The sequence below is a fragment of the Sturnus vulgaris genome, chromosome 3 (assembly GCF_052056855.1).
Source record: "Sturnus vulgaris isolate bStuVul1 chromosome 3, bStuVul1.hap1, whole genome shotgun sequence".
Classification (NCBI taxonomy): Eukaryota; Metazoa; Chordata; class Aves; order Passeriformes; family Sturnidae; genus Sturnus; species Sturnus vulgaris.
Genome location: NC_142245.1, coordinates 84,057,888 through 84,076,526, shown reverse-complemented (window position 1 = coordinate 84,076,526; position 18,639 = coordinate 84,057,888). Strand labels below are relative to the sequence as shown.

At 37.7% G+C, this 18,639-nt stretch overlaps 1 protein-coding gene across 1 annotated transcript in view; it reads right to left on the bottom strand.

The window, feature by feature from the left end:
- The window catches only part of IMPG1 (interphotoreceptor matrix proteoglycan 1), a 54,861-nt gene that overhangs the window by 4,617 nt on the left and 31,605 nt on the right, over window positions 1-18,639 (bottom strand). Inside the window, exons 13-15 of the mRNA XM_014870240.2 lie at window positions 5,743-6,308; window positions 4,755-4,974; window positions 1,666-1,876 (exon numbers count right to left, since the gene is read on the bottom strand). Of these exons, the coding sequence (XP_014725726.2) occupies window positions 1,666-1,876; window positions 4,755-4,974; window positions 5,743-6,308 (997 nt within the window). The remainder of the gene's footprint in view (window positions 1-1,665; window positions 1,877-4,754; window positions 4,975-5,742; window positions 6,309-18,639) is intronic.

Genomic DNA, 18,639 nt, shown 5'->3' with positions numbered 1-18,639 from the left:
GAGGTTTAAAAGTGAAGGGTTGTGTGGGTTCTGGACCAAATTTTGCACAGCGCTGTCCTTGGTAGAGCTGGTGTCTACGTACAGGGCATCTAAAATAAGGAAAGGAAGAGAAAAAAATGTACAAAACTTCAAGACTAAAATGACTTAGTATCTTAAACAAAATGAATGGATAATCTGCAATGTAATATGATCTCATTATTTCCACTACAAATAATTATGTGTTTGCATGAAAATAATGTGATTGATGATAGGGAAAGATAATATTTTTATATTAGTGAGAGTGAGTTTTAAATAAAAGAACACTGATATATTCCTTGCTGACCTACAAATTTTTAGGAGATAATGCATTTTAACTATCTCTGACAAATTTCTAACCCCACAGGTAACATTTGTGATTTAGAACCTTAGAAGTTCATGTGTGTTTTAAGGTAATGTCTGAACACACCTTTGAAGCCTATATTCTATTTACTGGTGATTTCACTCAGGGGAGCAAGGCCTGAAATAAGAGTTCTACTACAAATAGCGGGACTCTACTCCTCTTCTAACACAAGAGCAAAGTGAATTTACATGGAACACAAGTGCAAATAGTAGGCCAGAATTTTCTCTCTGACTACAAGTTTGCACAAGCTGTCAGACCCCTTGCTACCTTAGCAAAATTTTGAAGAGGACCTTTCTAGGTCACAGGCAGATTTCTAGTAATAAATGCTGCAGCTGCTCTACTGTGACTCTGAAAGTCAGAAATTTGGCAGTAACTGTAGTGAATTCAATGTAATTTCTGTTTTGTCCATTGAAGAGAATTAATTTTGGTAGTTGGGTTTTTACAGTGAATAATTTCTCCTTATATTGAAATTTGAATAATTTCTTCTGAATAATATATTAAAAAAGTGGTCTTATTTTTTGATGTTAATCCTAAGTAATGTAAAAGATGTATCATTAGTCTAGTCAAACTGCTAAGAGAGAATAAACAAATGCAAGAATTGTAACTTGATTCTTGCTTGTGTACATGGCTGGTCAGCTACTGTGTCCCAGTCTAGTATAGAGTTTCACATAATGCTCTGAATTATCTAGCATACAATGAGAAGTAACTTGATAGTTTGTAAAACAGAGTTAATAGGTTCAAGTACTGGGTAGTTCTCAGTATTGACTTAAGATCATTCCATTTAAAAACCCTTAAGGAATGTATTTGCAGTAAGGAAGAGCTGCTAATCTTCAAGTCTTTCCCAGAAAGCCCTGAAAGCAGCTTCAGCCTTCATGTGCTTTATTGGGTGGTCTGGGATCACAGTCTATATTAATAAAGATTTTCTTTTTAAACAACTTAGAAAAATGTAATTTCTTAAAATGCTACCATGCAATCAGTAGCAAAGCTGTGAATGTGTTATTTCATTTTTCCAAAATGTGTTTGGAAATCTGAAAGGAATGCATGCCTTTGCGTGTGTCATCTCTGCCAATGGTGCTGAATTTCTAATAAATTTCTGAAGCATCTTTAAAAATAACTAGATCATAATGTTCTGTGTATGCTAACATGCAGAAATGGGTTTATCCATGGTGAAACTATTTATACTTCAGAAGGGTGTTTGCAGTGTGACTTACAGCATCTGATTGCCGAGCTTTTGGCTTATTAGTGTAGTTTATGGGGCTGTTAACAGAATCCATCAATCCATTTACCTGCAGACAGCTCCTCTTCCTGGAACCAGCTCACATTTCCCACCGTTGATGCAGAGATGGGGCTCCAGCTCGCACAGGCTCCGGCAGGGCAATCCATCCTGGCTGGCATAGCCGGGCTTGCACAGGCAGTCTGCCTCTTTTGTCCACTCGTTCATTACGCACTCCGAGAACTTGTCACATGCCATGAATTTGCAGGGGTCTGCCTGATCAGCTGTAAAGCACGGAGAAATCATTAACTGGAGCATTACCCCAAAGGGCCCTGGCCGGGCTTGTGGCAGCCAGAGAAAGGAGCTCATGTTTGCTGGCCTGCCCCTTGGACATGCTAATAGGAGCAGCCTGAAAGGACACACAGTCTTCTTCCTGTACAGAACACAGCAAGTCCATGTTGACATCTGCACTGATGTAACCATCACTGCTGAGCAGTTTGTTTTCATCTCACTGACAAAGATTTTTCACATTCGGATGTTTTAATCATTTTTGCTGTGAGTGCTACCATCATATTCATGGATCCTGTGCTACAGTCTTACTTGTGAGAAATAATTTCAAGTGTAATGGTCTTAAACACGTAATTTAGGACATGACAGAGGAATGGAAATAGATTATTGAATATTGCACAATACTAAGACCTGCAATGTAGAAATACTGTCATATTCCAAAGAAAATATATGCTTACAGGCTTTGTAGTGTTGGATTTTTCTGGTGTGTGTGGTTATTTTTTTGCTTGTTTGGGGTTTTTTGGGGTTTTACGTTTTTGTTTGGTTTTGGTTTTTTTGTTGTTGTTTTTTTTTGTTTGTTTGTTTGTTTGTTTGTTTGTTTTTTTGTTTAAGTTTTATTGCTTTGTGGTATGTTAACATTAGAAAGGCTTGCTTGGAAAGCAAAAAACATAGGGGTTTTTTTTGTTTTGTTTTTTAAATATTAGTGAGGGATGCCTCTGTGAGATTAGGGGAAAAGGACCCTGCTGATGTTCATGGGAAGGCCCAAATCAGAGACAGCTGTTACACAAGTTCATGTAGCCCTTTATAATTATGTAGTTTAAAAGGAAGATTTGTACTGGATGTTGCAGCTTCTAACTGGGCAGAGAGTTTTCTTCTGCAGCCATTTATGCTCTATATACCAGATAGTAACACTAATTCAAATAAAAAATGAGGACTGCATTTTTTATAGGAGTACTGGAAAGATCAGACGCACACTGGGATATGCTTCAGTAGTAGAAATTAATCTATCAGAGCTGTTCACTTATAATCCCTCGATAATTTTATGTTTTTTTCCTGGTTTGAATTTTTGACTAGTGGGTTTTAGCGTGTACAATTCCCCGTTGCTATAAGCAATGTGCTTGTTGGTTTGGAGTGTCCTTTGCTCCTGGGCTGTGAGTGTGTGCACATGTAAACTCCAAGTCGAGCTTGGCTAGAACATTTGGCTGGGCTGAGTTTTTGTGATAAGATTTCATCTTCCTTAACACATACATGCATACTTTGTTATATTTTCTGTTTTCACTTCATTTAGATTAATGAAATATTTCGTGCAGGTATTTTAAAAAGTCCTTCTTTATGGTATTATTTATGATCAGTGCAGTCAGCCCTTTGCAGCTGCTGACTCTTGATACAGATTTTGGACTGTCAGTTCCCATCCATGTGTCACTTTGGTAGAACATCGTTACCACTAGATGGCTCTCAGTTTCACAATAAAGAGCTTATATTATTTTAACTTGCTACACAAGTTGGGGCTGACTTTTTTGTTTGTCTTCTGAAATGAAAACGCATCAGGCTTTGAAACATCTGTACTGGAATATACTGGCTTTGGAAACACAATTTCTTCTATTTTGACTCTATACTACTGCTTGTGAGCCTGGCAAAACCAGCTCTCTCCACAAACTCTCTGTAATAAAGTCTGTTTTCTTGACTAAATGTTGAAATACCACATTAGTAAAGCATATTAGATGAAGACGAAAGATTTTTAAGTTTTTCTGAATTTTCATTTTAGGATCTTGCTTATTTTAATTTTTATTTAATGAAAATTTGTTACTAAAGCAGGGAACATATGGCAGCCCAAACTTCACTCTTTATATAATGAACTAATGTAATACTTTATTCATCAAGCATCAGTTTATCACGGCAGTATTTGAAGGGTAGAATACTGTGATTCTGTTAACTTTCTTTACTACAAGCTACCTATGCTTTTAGTGACCACAAAGACATATGTAAAATGAAAACTGGTTAGAAAATGCATTGTAAATGGATTGTAATTGGAATTGTAAATGGATTTTTGTTCCAGAATTGTCATAGATCTGTACATAAAAAGACAGCTTAACCAAAACTCCTAAAGGCATCTGCATACCTTTGCTATTGTTCTTCTCCATGACAATTAAATTAAATTCATGCCTGAAATAATTACCAGAGCCTGAAAATAGATTCGGGCTTCAATTTTATAAAACAGTGTGGTTTTTGAAAACTCTAAGCTTTTGGCTTAAGAATACTCTCCAGATATGTAGTTACTGAATTTCTACTGTTTAACAAAGACTACAAACTTATTTGAAAGATATAAATCTAGAGGGATTCTGTAATTGCAAATCTATGGAGTACTACACGAAGTCATGCTCCAGTTAGTGAGTATCTGTAGAATCCAATTATTCCTAAATATTATCTCCTTTTGTTTTGAATGCTGTATCCCTTTTAAAAAAAAGATTTAATGATGCTCTAAACCATGGTTTGCTTACAACATTGCAATAATCATCAGAAATTATGTTCCCTTGCTCCAGTGCAAGGCTTGCATGTCACACCTGAAAACTGCACGAGCATTTCTTACACCTGTCTTCACCCAGCACTTACTCTAGAGATCACTCTATTTGTCTCTGAAAAGCAGCTGATGAACGTGAACAGCCCAACAGCTCCACCCAGGTTTTCATTACAGTATGAAAATACATCTGCAGAGAATTTGCAACATCTTTTTTTGTCTTATTACCCCCTGTCTCTGGGAGGCTATTGCTAATGTGGTTATTTCCAAGATAGTCATACTTCTAAGGCTGCAACAGTCTGAAAAAAGATTGTCTGCTTAGTTTTGCTTTTGCACATACATTAGTAATGCAATCTTACCTGGTTCAATATCCAAGGAATAGCTGTCAATCTCCAGATTGAGGTGCTGGGCTGCAGCATCACAGAAATCTTCCAAAACACAGTGAACTGCTTCTGTGATATTGTATGGCACTGTCTTGGCAAACTTCATTTTGCTGTTCACAATCACACTTCCGTTCCTGAAGTTGAGAATTTCCAAGTGCTTAAAACCTGTAAGGTTGGACTGAAGGTATGGAAGTAGCTGCAAAACAGAGATTTGCCTTTATTTTAACTTACTATCAGTGTCTACCTGCTATTAATTTCTCTTATAGTAATTTTCGTTATCAAGTGCACACATCACAGATTTATTTCCCTGTTTAATAGAATTGTTAAGCTTCACCAACAAATTAACTTTTCTGTTTAGCAGTATCTTCTTCTGGATTTCTGCTCTTTTCTCAATAATGTATTGAGATGGATGGGCAGCAATTTCCCCTGTAATGAAATGCATAGCAGCTGGAGAGTTTATTCATCTGGAAGAGAAAAAAATTACCTCACTCAAAAGCCAACTTTAATTATTTTCAAACATTCAATCTAGGCAGGTTAGGGCATAGTATAATAGAAATGTTACTGAGCTGACCTGTGCCCTATTGTACCAACAGAGAAAATCCATATCTAATCACAGTCTATGCTATGATATATTTTTAAAAGCCTATTTTAAAATGCAGCAAGCAGACACATGCCTCAGATATAATCAGCACCGCAATACTGTTGACGTGGATCTAAGAAAAAGCCAAATAAATTCTAGGCATATATCTGGGTTCTCTTGATCAAGTAAAATCTTTCATCGCTGACTTCATAAACTCTGTCTTCGTACTCTAAGAGCATCCTAGGCTTATGGATCCTTTAAACTACTGCTTATCAGACTGAACTGTAGTTGGATTTAGTATTGTTAAAATACTGTGCACTTCAGTGTATTCCTTTAAACTGCACCCAACTTCCACATGAGTTATTCAAGTTGATTTTCACCCACCAATTGCATGAACTGCTGTTCCAGTGCTTTGTATTCTGTCGAGCTCCTGTTGAAGAGGTCATCGGAGAAATGCATGTTGGTGACCCTCAGGCTGAAGAAGACCACGAGCTCTTTGCCTTTGGCTGCAGTTGTCATGGAGCTGGTAGTGACATACTTGAGCACAGGTGCTGGGGTGGTTTCTGCAGGCTCAGTGGTCAGCACTGGGATGTAAGCACTGCCCTGCTCCCCTTCGTCCAGCGCCGCCGTGCTCATGGTGCCCATGTGGTCCAGCTCGGCAGCGATGTCCTGCACTCCCATCCCGGTGCCATCCACGGCAGCGCCCTCAGGGGCTGCTGCTGAGGAATCTGGTGACTCAAGGGACTGCTCAATGATCTCGGAGGGGCTGTAGGAGGGGCTGGTGGCTGCAGGCAGCGGTGCTATTGATGGCAGCACATCTGTAATGACAGCTCCAGGCTGCACGGTGGAGACGTCGCTTGGACCAGTAAAGAAAGGCAACCTGTCATAAATGCTGGCTGTAACAAAAATGTCATCGCCTGATGATTCCAGTTCTTCCATGATCTTAACTGCTGCAAGAAAACAGAATAAAACCAAATTAGCTCTGTTGAAAACCAATCATAAAAAGCATCGAGCATGGAAAAAAACATGTATACAGTATTTCCACTGAAACATTATTAACATAAAGTTTAACAGTATCTAAATATGAAAATGTTAACGCCATCACCAAGAAGGACTATTGGAATAAAATACCTCATATACATTTGAGTGATGGGATTTCTACAGGTTCTATGTTTAATAGTTATGCTTGGCAAGTATTTTCTGAGCCTCTGAAGTACATTCTTGTTCTGAAGGTACATAATCACACTGTCAGTTTATATTGTCTGAAAGGGGAGATTGGAGCTTTGAGCTCTCTGCTTGGAACACTTGTATGCCAGAGCCATTCTGCTTCCCTCTGTGAAAAGTTAAAGCTATTATTTGCCAGTAATCATAAAATACAATTACAAAAAACAATACAGCCCCTCCAGATGCAAACTGCGTCAATTTACCCAGACAACAACAGCAATGAAAAAAATATTCAAGCCTTAAGAAGCCATCTACTGCACCTGAAGCAGAACTTTTATGATATTCCCATTGGGGCTTGGCATGGATCTAGGATATGTGATAACTGTAGCTGAAATCCAAATCTAAAGTGTCAGGAGTGCGAATCTGAATTCAGCCTGCAGCTACCTGGCCACAATGACTTCACAATAAATGATGGTCCCCACCAACAGCCACCTGCCCAAACTGGTGACTTTGTCCTTTTCCACTGATATTCCATTCTTCACGTGGAACTTTTAGCAGCCCCCTTCAGGCATAATCACTTATCGGCAGTAAGGAAAGAAGATTTTCTCCCATTGATGAACTCTTCCTTTACGTACATGCTAATTTCCTCCCAGTGGCCAAAGAAAATATGAAAGAAGAGCAAAGTTTTGCATTGGGAATATCCTTGACTGAATGAGGTGGCAATTGTCCTGCCATCTCGTTTCATTAAAAGCTTCAGATGCTCTTCTCTTGCCGTGTCCTCATGTTTCTTGTGTGATTAAGGATATGGACAGATTAAAAAAGCAAAGCCTAGTGATGTTCTCTGTTTACAAAGCTCTTGCTATTACTTGTTATGCTGATAAGGAGTGAGAGTCACTTATCAGTTAGGAGAACTCGGAACAGCTTTGCTAGCATTAGAGCTGGAGGCATTAATGCAGGATGATCTACTGATGGGATGAGCCTGCAGCTCCACAGACATCTCTCTCAGCACGAGAGCACATGCTCGGGCATACAATTGTGGTGACACTTGTTAGGCAGGTTATATTTTAGAAAGATCACTACAGGAGAAAGATGTACTGAAGTGGTTTTGAAATTTGAAGCAGATATATATAACCATATATATATACATATTGCATGCCTGGCATATAACTGTGTATATAAATACATATGGTCTATACATAGGCTATAAAAGTCTTCTGGCATCCTCTTATTACAAGCAAAGTAACTTAAAAGGCCTTGAGGGCATACCAAGATGATCTCTGAGCATGTATCACCTGTTTCCATAAGCTGCCAGTCCTTAGAAATCACTGTGTCTCTGGCTGAAAGAGACAGACAGCAAGTGCTTGTGTTGATTCCTGTTAGTAAAAGTAAACGGGCTCACATCAAGGGCTGCAAGGTGCTGTGGCACAGCACCAGTCCCAAACCCAGGGGTAACTGAGCTGTTCTTTGTCTAACAGGTGTCATGTTACTGCTGCAAGACTTGCATACACAAGTGATACGTTGAAATCAACAGTACAATGATTTGCAGATGGTTTTACCAATATTTTCCTCTGTCTACATGAGACTTCAATAAAATTCAGTCCTAAGAAGTTAGGAACTATGGATGAAACGTAGAAGATCTAGACATTTCACAGAATCACAGAATGGCTTGGGTTGGAAGGAACCCTAAACATTATCTAGTCCAACTTCCCTCTGCCATGGGGATGGACACCTTCCACTACCCCAGCTTGCTCAAGGCTCCATCCAACCTGGTCCTGAAAACTTCCAGGGATGGGGCATTCACAGCTTCCCTGGGCAAGCTGTTCCAGCGCCTCACCACCCTCCCACTAAAGAATTTCTTCCTAAAACCTAACCTAAATCTACACTCCTTCAGTTTAAAGTCATTCTCCCTTGTCCTGTCACTACATGACTCTGTAAAAGATCCCTGTCTAACTTTCTTGTAGGCCCCCTTTAGGCATTGGAATTGAGGCTCTCCCCAGAGCCTTCTCTTCTCCTGCCTCAACAAACCCAACTCTGTCAGCCTGTCTCCATAGGGGAGGGACTCCCACCCCCTGACCATCTCCATGGCCCTCCATGGACTCTGTCCAGCAGGTCCATATCTTTTTTGGTGTTGGGGGGCCCAGAGCTGAACAGAGCACTCCAGCTGGGTTGTGACAAGAGTGGAGCTCAGAAATGAAATACCTCCCTTGACCTGCTAGTCAGTGAAATGTAGAACAAAACCCCAACCCTTTGCATTTAAAATGTTGGGTTTATATACAACATCAATATGTATTGATTTTCAGACTAGATGTAAAGAAGACACTTTTTTTTTGTGATGAGATTGGCGAAACACTGGAACTGAACCCAGAGAAGTGGTGGATACTGCATCCCTGGAAACATTGAAGGTCAGGTTGAATGGGACTCCAAAAAACCTAATCCAGTGGAAGATGTTCCTGTTTATTGTAAAGGGTTAAAGGGAACTAGATGGCCTCTAAAGGTCCCCTCCAATCAAACTTATTCTATGAATCTGTGAATCCACATACACATAAAAATATGTATAAAATTTTGCAACAGAACACAAAATACACTTACATTGTTCATCATAAAGGAATTATTTGTAAAACTTCACCAATTTGCTTTGCAGATGAGATTTTCACATCAGAAGACAATTATTTTATGAAACCTCTATAAGTACAAACTCAGAAGATTTAGACACTCAATCTCAGCATACTTAATTTCAGCATAAATTGTACAGCACTATCATTCAGGTGTAGGGAATGCACAGAGGGCACAAAATACGACACTGAAATCAAATATACTCCCAGAGTAACCACACTGAAGGTTAAACAATACAGTGGAATTAAAAGCTGATGTCTGCAATAAAAACTGCAACTCAAATTTCAGCCACCTCTTATCCTCCCACAAAGTTGTTCACTGAACGCCTCAGATGTTTTTTTGTACTGCATAGCCAAGGCAGGACAGTACTGTACCATGAGTGTTATATCAAAAATTAAACACCCATTGGCAAAGAAGTGAAAACACTAAATTAAGAGGCAGTTTCCTGTGCCCATGCTATAGTAAATCTTTGTAAAAGGAGCTTTCTATGTAGGCATTTATTCCCTGCTGAGGGAATGAAATACATAGATTTGACCTATCAGGAAAAAATCAGCTGCCATTCCAACAACTTTATTTTACATATCTGATCAGTTAGTCCTCACATTTTTTTAGAGAGGAAAACTCTTCTAATTGACCATGAATAAGGAGTAATTGTTTGGGAAAGGTCACATTGCCATGAGACATTTTCCTAGTGGGTTTGCATTAATGAGCAGGCCCAGAATGTTGTACATTAAGAGGTCCTGGCATTTCTTTCATTCATGAACATTATAATAAGCACTGACATATTTTCCAAGTCCACTGGTGGGTATTCTGTACATGTTCTGTATAGGAAAGTTAGTGTTACAATGTCTGTGTATATATTTGCATACTCACTGTCTGAAAAAAATAACCAAAGGAGGGAAAAGTGTGCAGTTAAGAGACGGGTTCATAATACAGAGTAAGAATCACCTTGTGTGCAGCTCTGCTGATACCAGTAGCAGATGGATACAGAAAGTAGCTGCATTCAAATTTACATATTTGGTTGGTTCCTGAAATGTCACTAAATCCCTGGACACAGGACTGCTGTGTACAGACAAAGTGCTGAATTTATATTCCAGGCCTTTAATTTTTAACTAGGGCACAAGTAATATGAGGATTAAGAGAATTAAGAGAAGAGGATCATTAACTTAATGTGTCACAACAAGTGCCTCCCAACACATAATTGCTGATTACATTCATCTTTCTAACTGTAAAGCCAAGCCAGAAGAGCCAATGGTCTGACTGTCATTCTGTCTGTCTGTATGGACCCTTCAGAAGCAAGCCTCAATGTCCAATAAATCCACAGAACTCTTTCTCCACTGACTCCAGGGAACCTGAGTTCACTGGGAATGCACACTATCTCTCCTCCATCTCCTAAAAGCTCTTTATTAACCTTTTTCCTTAGCATTCAGACTTTTCATAGGACAGCCTGAGAATGCATCTCTAGCTCTGCCACTCACTCCACTACTGTGGTGCTCTGTGTAACTTATAGAAGCCTCAATCTTATTTTGAAAATTTCCATGCCTTGCAGCTGTGCTTCATTATCAGTCTTCTCAGCATCAAAGATGCAAATAAATGCCATTCTCACATGATGTCACAAGAAGAATATTTCTATCTCAATAAAATACTGCTTAGTAATGGTAATCTTCTCTCATTATTCTCAGGACTATTCACTTCTACCTGACACTGAAAAAGAGTAAGATAAAAATTATGAAATCAAGACCTGAAAATCTAAACCACTACAGAATTCAGGGCACTAAGCAGCCAAAATTTACTAATCCTGTCTATGTTCATTATGAATGAATGATGCTTCTTTAGCTATCTCCACATGGGTATCAAGGCCAACCCTCTGTTCAGTACCAGAAAACCCTTTTTTACTGACTTTCCTGCTTAGCTAAATAATTTGTGAAGGGGAATGGATTGTGTGTTTGATTTGGGATGTGTGCTCCCAAACTGAGTTATGACATTGCCCTCATCTCATTGGGATCTTTACCATGATTTGTTTTTGGGAGGTCAGTAGTATTATTTACTTCTGCAATGACTGAAGAAATAAAAAGCAAAGAACTCTTCACTTGTTCCTCCAAGATGCATAAGGATTAAGAGCAAACCATTAAGAGCAAAGCCAAGTCCTGACCACTTTTATTGCTCTGTTGCTTTTCCCTCACAGCAGCAGAATGATGCAGTTCACTACAGCCTGACTGTCCATAAGCATTTCACTGGTGCAAAGTTAGCTGGTCTTACTCAACTCACACGAAATTTTCAGTACAGATAAAGAATTCTCTTTATGTAATGCCTGAGGGTCAGAATTTTGATTGATTCATCTGTTCTTGGGCAATGGAAGCTCCTCCAGACTTCTGTGACTCCCTTCTGTTGCAGAAGGGAGTCACATCTGCCTTTGACAATTTCATATTTGGTCACTGCACCTTTAAGAGCCCTCTGAAATATTAGTTTCTTGTGAGATTAAAAATTTGTTCTCTCTTTGATTGTCATTTTCACATGCATTGGACATAGCATGGCTGAAAATAGTAATTCAGCTTGCCATTAATATTTTTTTAAATTTTGACTTTAAGTTAATTATTAAGTACAACAGGTGGACATGCAACAGACAACTATTAACTGAGTAATCTTTACTTTACAGACCTGTGTCAAATTCATATGCTGAGAAACTGATGTTGAATTTTAATGACTGTCTCTGGCATTCTCATCTTTAAGCAGTTTTAGAAGATTTAGAAGCATTTCAGAAACACAAATATAATTTAAACAATACAGGAATAGCTGGCGTTTAAAGCATATCCAAAATTCTGAGTAGAAAATAAGAATATTACACAGAGAGGTGAGGTACCTTGTCTGGACAGTAGGTGAGTGGTTGGTTATTTCCATAATGTGACAAGTCACTTTCATCATTTACAGAACCTTTACCTTATCTGCTACTGAGATTGCCAGATAAAATTACATACTAGTGCTCAAGCACTCTAAAAGTTGGTTTTCTGAGTAAAGGCCTTGCTAAAAAATGATGCAACCAAGATTAAAATGCTTTTGTGAAGTAAGGGGATTTGTAAGTACATTTATATGAAAACATGTTAAAAATTCCAGGGATACCATGGCTGTTATATATTGTAAGATATTGTATATTGTAAGATATTTTGTATTGAAGTTCTGCACTATTTGCTACCACAGTAATATAATCTTAAAATATATATTAAACAAGAAAGGTACCATGCTAATACTGGAAGCAAATCCAAGCAGCAGTGAATTTGCAAAGGAAAATGCACTTTTACAAAGGAATAAAATCAAAACCAAATAAGAAACCTCTTGCTTAAAACAATAGCTTCAGGAAGATTTAACATCTGTTATTCCCATTGTTGAATGTTCTCACTTAAATTTGAAAAATTTTCTTTCATGAATTTAAAATAATGAGATCTATGTGGAAACAGCTTGGGCTTTACAAACACCTGGAAACATAAAGAAGCATCCATCTAAATGTTGCAAACACTGCTGCATGACACCAGAACAGTTTTAGAGCACCTCAAATGGAGAACCTGGAATACTCTTTGATTTGTTTTACTTTGGAATGTTTGGAAACAAAGCCTGACAAGTTACAATGCTTATCCTTCAGAAATTAAAGTACTCTCTAAATTTCTGCCCATTTTCTCTATTTTTGTCAACTGTACAACAGGAAAAAATCAGAGCAAACTTCCATAGATGATGGCATCCATCAAACAGTTTTGTGGTATCAAAGTTTATTAGTTTGCAAAACAGTAGAAACAAAAAACAGAACAGAAGTTACATGATACAAATTCAAGTAATGTGTTGACCAAGGACCTAAAACAGAAAAGAAAAACATGAAATTAGAAAGTTAAAACCAGTGATTCTCTTAAAATTTCATCATCAAATGAGCACTTTAAGACTTGGGAAGAAACACTAAATATACTTTTTTCCCCCTTGTACTATGTACCCACTTGTATGAGAAAACAATTCATGGAATGAAAGTGTTAGAATGAGGAGTATTTTGGTGTTCTAAATTGTGCCTTGGATGTAGGTACATAGGTAGTCTGATTTTTCTCAAAGTTTTGAAAAGGAAAATGTGACTGTGAGAGAGAGATTGAAGGAGATATTTAAGTGGGAAGATCCTTCTAGCTTTGTGTTTCATTGCAGGAATACATTTCAAACTTACTGATATTGAAAAAGACTCTGGGCCAGATGCTTTAGTGCAGGCTTGGCTTGTTAAACATACTTGGATTATGGACCTGAGCAGCCCAGAACAGGCAGAGCACTGCTGTCAGGGGCAGGCAGAATGCTGAATGTTAAACCCATGAACACTTGCAGTAAAATTGTCCACACAGCCATTAGCCTCAAGAGACCCTCATGTGACACTGGGGTGCAGAAGTCTTATGCAATAAGCTAGTTTTTCAAAAAAACAACAGTTAAATGAATATTTGGGATTGTTCTCACATAAAATGTTTGGATTAAGGTACATGAGTTTCATTTTACTTTTTTCATTGTTGTTGAGTAGCACTGACAATACAAAGATGAAGCATTGTTAGTCTAACTGCTCATAGAACTTACAGATACGTTGGGGAACTAAAAATTGGAAAAAACCAGCTAGTGAGCTGTCCATAAAATACTCCCTTCACTACCTGTGAACTACTAAATATTACTAACACTATCCTTCTTGCCATAGTTTTTAAAGGAATTGTTAATAGGAGGGCAAAACCTCCTTTTAACCAGCAGGGAAAAAATATCATTTTTTTAAACTACAGCTGATGCTGACTCTACTCTATTCTACTATCTTCTAACCTGCCACATTTTCACCACTGAAATCATCTGCCTTGATGCTTTAGGCATGCATTCTCATCAAGCCACACTATTTTAATTTTTTTTTTATTCAAGCTTTGCAGTATCATGTAGGCATATTGTGAAGATCTTAAAGGTTTATTCAACATAATTTTGATTTTTATTGTTTCACTTTGAAGTGTCAGTTAGTGTCTGATTCTGAAATGGTGAAGGAGATACAGGGATGTCTAGGTGTAGATATAGATGATATAGAATATGGATGAGAATGGAACTTTGGGCTTATCTTAATTATCTAAGACAAGTTTAACCAGGGCTTCAGCCACTGCTCTAGGCTACATATGCATTTAGGAGAAAGGACTGAAATGTGTTAAAATATTTTTCCAACTTCGTTCCTTTCAATCTCTAGAAAGATAAATTAAAACTCTGGCAATTTTTATTGAAAGATGGACCTTAGGAACTGAAATCCTCAGCTATGAAGATGTCATTCATGAATAATACTTTTTGTTTTCTCAGTCAATCGCAGCAGGTTTTTCTGTGCCAACAATTCCCTGCTCCAACTCTGCTTGAAAGCCCATTATTCCAAACTGCATGGCAATAAAGATGATTATTAAAGGAATGTTTGACCCTGTATAAAATTTTGACTGTAAAACTCTGTTATTGGCACCACCGTTCTACAAATATTGTATGCTACAATAATTTAATTTTAAAATGCTACCAACTGGGTAAGAATGAAAGAGAAGCTCAAACATGTAAATACAGTAAAATGAAGAAGAAATGAAATATTTTACATCTAGGCTTGGTTTAATCATGTTTTTACTGATGCATGTAATGATCTTACCATTCTACAGAATGAAAGTGAAACTTCTGTCTCCTTCTAATTTACACCTGGATATCATTGCTTGAAATTGAACCTAGTTTTTTCCTCTGAAGAACTTTATAGAAAGTTTAATTGAGAAAGAAATGTTAAGGACTTATGCAAAAAAATTTCTTGTTATCTCAACCAAAAGTCAGAAATTACTTGGACATTGCAATTAGAACCAAAAATTATATTACATCCCTGACAGGAGCAAATAAATAAGTTGTAAATAAATATTTATAAACACGAATCACATTAAATTTACTATAAGCATTTTTGCAAATATGTCTCTGTTTAAGATTTTTATGTATTTCTGTTTGTTAGTTTTAAGCACTATAGCATTTTTCAAACTGACTAACAAGCAGCTTAAATTGATAATAACATCAGTGTTACCTATGTAAGGCATCTCAAGATGGCTGAGAAGATCAAAGTTGGAAGGCCAAGCCCCCTCCATAGACAGAGATACAAAATTCCATTGAGATATGGAGCAGGTGATGGAGCAGAGATGATTCAGAGCATCCAAATTATAACTTGTCTATAACAGTCCAATGCAGGTGGCAAGTGTTTTCTCTAACAAGGAACAGACTAAAAAAATGTTATAGTCTGAGGTCAAGTGGACTGTCCTATGCTGGAAGGATATTGAATTCTCCAAAGAGAGGGAGATAATAATATAGAAAGTCAAAGTTTTACTACCATTTGATCATAACACAATTTTTTTCAAACCCAGCATTTCTAGCAAGACCAAGGATTTTTAATAAGTGAGGGAAATGAATTATTTAGGGCATGTTAGTCTCAGCAATACCACCTTGCCTAATATTTGTCCCAACTGGACTATATGACACGTAAACTTCATTAGTTTCATTCATTTATGAAGTGGCAAATGTTAACCTTACACTCCCAGCACAGAAGTCTGTATTATTTGTTTTAAAATATCATTCTGATTATTTTACTGCAAAGGCCAGGGGTTTTAAATTAATATTATTCATAACATTAATGTATTGAAATTATTTGTGATACTGGCTCTTCACATTCTGAACTTATTTCTGTCTTTTATATTCCCCTCCTTATTAGACAATTAGAATTATTGCAATCATGTCTAAAATCTGTAAACTGCCTCAGATAAGTTTTTAGCCCTTGAGTTCTAAAGAAAATTAATTTCCTGGAACAAAGTGGAGTTAGGCCACATGCAGCAACACATATATATCCCTCCTGGAGGGAGAGCTCCTTCATGCACTCTAACAAAGAGGAAGAATTATGGGTGGTTTGTACAAAGTGTGACTGAACAAATGGAGGAGCACTGAGGTCTCTCTTCATGCTATTTTCATAGGTGCACATTGAGGTGTTACATTTTTTCATTATACAAGTGGCTTGGAAGATTTGCATCTGGATAAACAAATTTTCTTAGCAGCAATATAAATTGTTTTCAGTCCTTCACAGTCATTTCAACGAGTCATTGGAATTGCCAATTGAGTTTAAAGAAAATTATCACTTGTTTTGGTTCATTTGTATTGTGTATTTCGGGGGTAATAAATAAGAAATAATATTTGAAGGAAGAAAAGCTTAACCTTAAAGTAAAACAGAAATGGTTGGATAGCTTAATAATTTAAACAAGTCATGTGTTAAATTGGAAAAATAGATAGTGCTCACTTTCTCTCAAACTTTTTCACTTGGATTAGTAATTTCATTTCAGCATTTTAAAATATGTTTTGAAGACATGATGCAGATTTTGTTCTATTCCAATTGTTCTTGCTGTTCCCAGCACAGAGACAGCTGGGCAGAATGCTATCATTAAATTCTGACCAGATGCTAATAACTTATTCTAATATGTTTAGGATTCTTCAGGAATACTCTGAGTAGGCAGCTCTAACTCATCAAAATTTTTCCTTCAATCCGACATATCCTAATGTGGGCCTGCAGAAACTCCTCTATTCACCCTCATCTTCAATTTATAGACAACTTCCAGACTACTGAATATTGTATAAAGTGATTGAGAAAATGACATTGCTAGACCTACCTGTTCACTTCTCCAAATGTCAGGCAACCTTCACAAAAACCACTCTGCACATCTGAAGCAGCCAGAGACAAGCAGCAGGGCAGAGAGAGAAGCTGATGGGGAAAAACGTCAAGAAAATCCTGTCAGTTTATGATCCAAGAAAACACAAGGAAAACATAAAAATATTCAAGGGAACAGAAGAGCTCTTACCCTCTGTATCCATCGGTGGGGAAAAAATGGTGAGCATTCCTGGCACAAAGAATGGGCGAATTCCAATCCTGGGAACATCCGGAGAGGTTCTTGCAAGAAACAACGGGGTTTTCTTTTCTGTGACAATGCTGGTTATGCCAAATAGAAAATTGTGCTAAGCAAAGACACTGCTTAGGCAGCTGAGGATGAACCAGAGATGGAAAGAATCCACAAATATGTAAAAAATTGAGGTTTTTTCCTAGAGATTACCTGGAAATAAGACTGAGTGAAGAGTGTACCACCTAATTAATTGTTGGATAGCAGGATAATATTAACGGGGACAACTCACAGCAGGTTTGTGTGGACATGAGATTAATTATGGCAATAATTAACGAGGCTTTTATCAGTTACACATACCAAGATGTCACCATCATGTACTCATTATCACAGAAAAAAACCCCAGCAATAAACCCTGCAGAGTCTTTGTCTCTCAGAGTCTTTCTTGAGAGCCTGAGGGTCAAACTGAGATGCAGTGCATCTGAGTAGCTGAAAGATTTTACTGCTGACTTTGTTTTGTTTTTCAATAACTTCTTCAGAAATAATGCCTTCTCCATGATGACTTGATGACTAGGATTTTGGGATAAACATTTACCTGGACTGTACAATTTGTCAGTAGCTGCAATTAAAACAAATTCAAATTAAATTTCTTCTTACTGTTTAGGAAGCCAAATATTATTGTTTGTTTTACTGCTGAAATTTTCCTTGATTTTTGACATAAAATCTGTCTAATACATTACATAAATCGCTTCCCTTTTGAATTGTCATGCTCTTTTAGACAGTCACAGGAGGACTGCAAAGAGAAGGAATTTAACCATACAGAAAAAAATGTTAATGACTTTTAACTCCAGAAGGACAAAAATATGAAGAAAAAAAAATGCTAGAGAAAAGTGATCAGATACCATCTCAGACAATAGGGGGAAAAATTTTTTTTTTGCACTGGTTGTATATGGAAAATAGAAATAGACAAGATTTTAAAGGTTCTACAGCAAAGAAAAACCTTTCTGAGGTGTCAGATGTTGAAATAATGACACCTAATGCAGGCATTTCAGAACTTTTCAATAAGAGTTCTGGAAATTCGTATCACTGACACTCTTCTATAGTGAAATCTCCGAACACTAGGCTTACTTTAAGGACAGCTTGGCATCTTCCTGCTGGTTTTGGACTAGTGTAAGGGGTGGAGTAGCTGCCACCACCCTGTGGCCATCAGGGCACTCTAATCCTCACTAATGCTCCCTGTCCTGCTCCTGGCTGCCCATGGGCAGCCCACTGTGCAGAGCTGCACTGTGACAGCCCTGCCTGAAAGGGGCCCCACACCTGCTCCTGGCACATCCCTCCCACTGGCTGCCCACGCCTGACAAATCCCATTCTTGCATGGCTGAAAAGGACACCTCTCATGGACTCTTCATCCCTCACCTGTTCTTGCTCGCCTTTCTCTAGGTGTTGTATGCAGAACTTTGCCTATATTTATGTGTGTGAAGCTGAGGCTGATTATCTATTTGGGAGATGTGAAAGAAATTTATTTTATTAGTTGCTTGGTGACCTCAGGCAGAGACAATTAAAGTAGTTGGTGTAGGATGTAGACATTCAATATTCA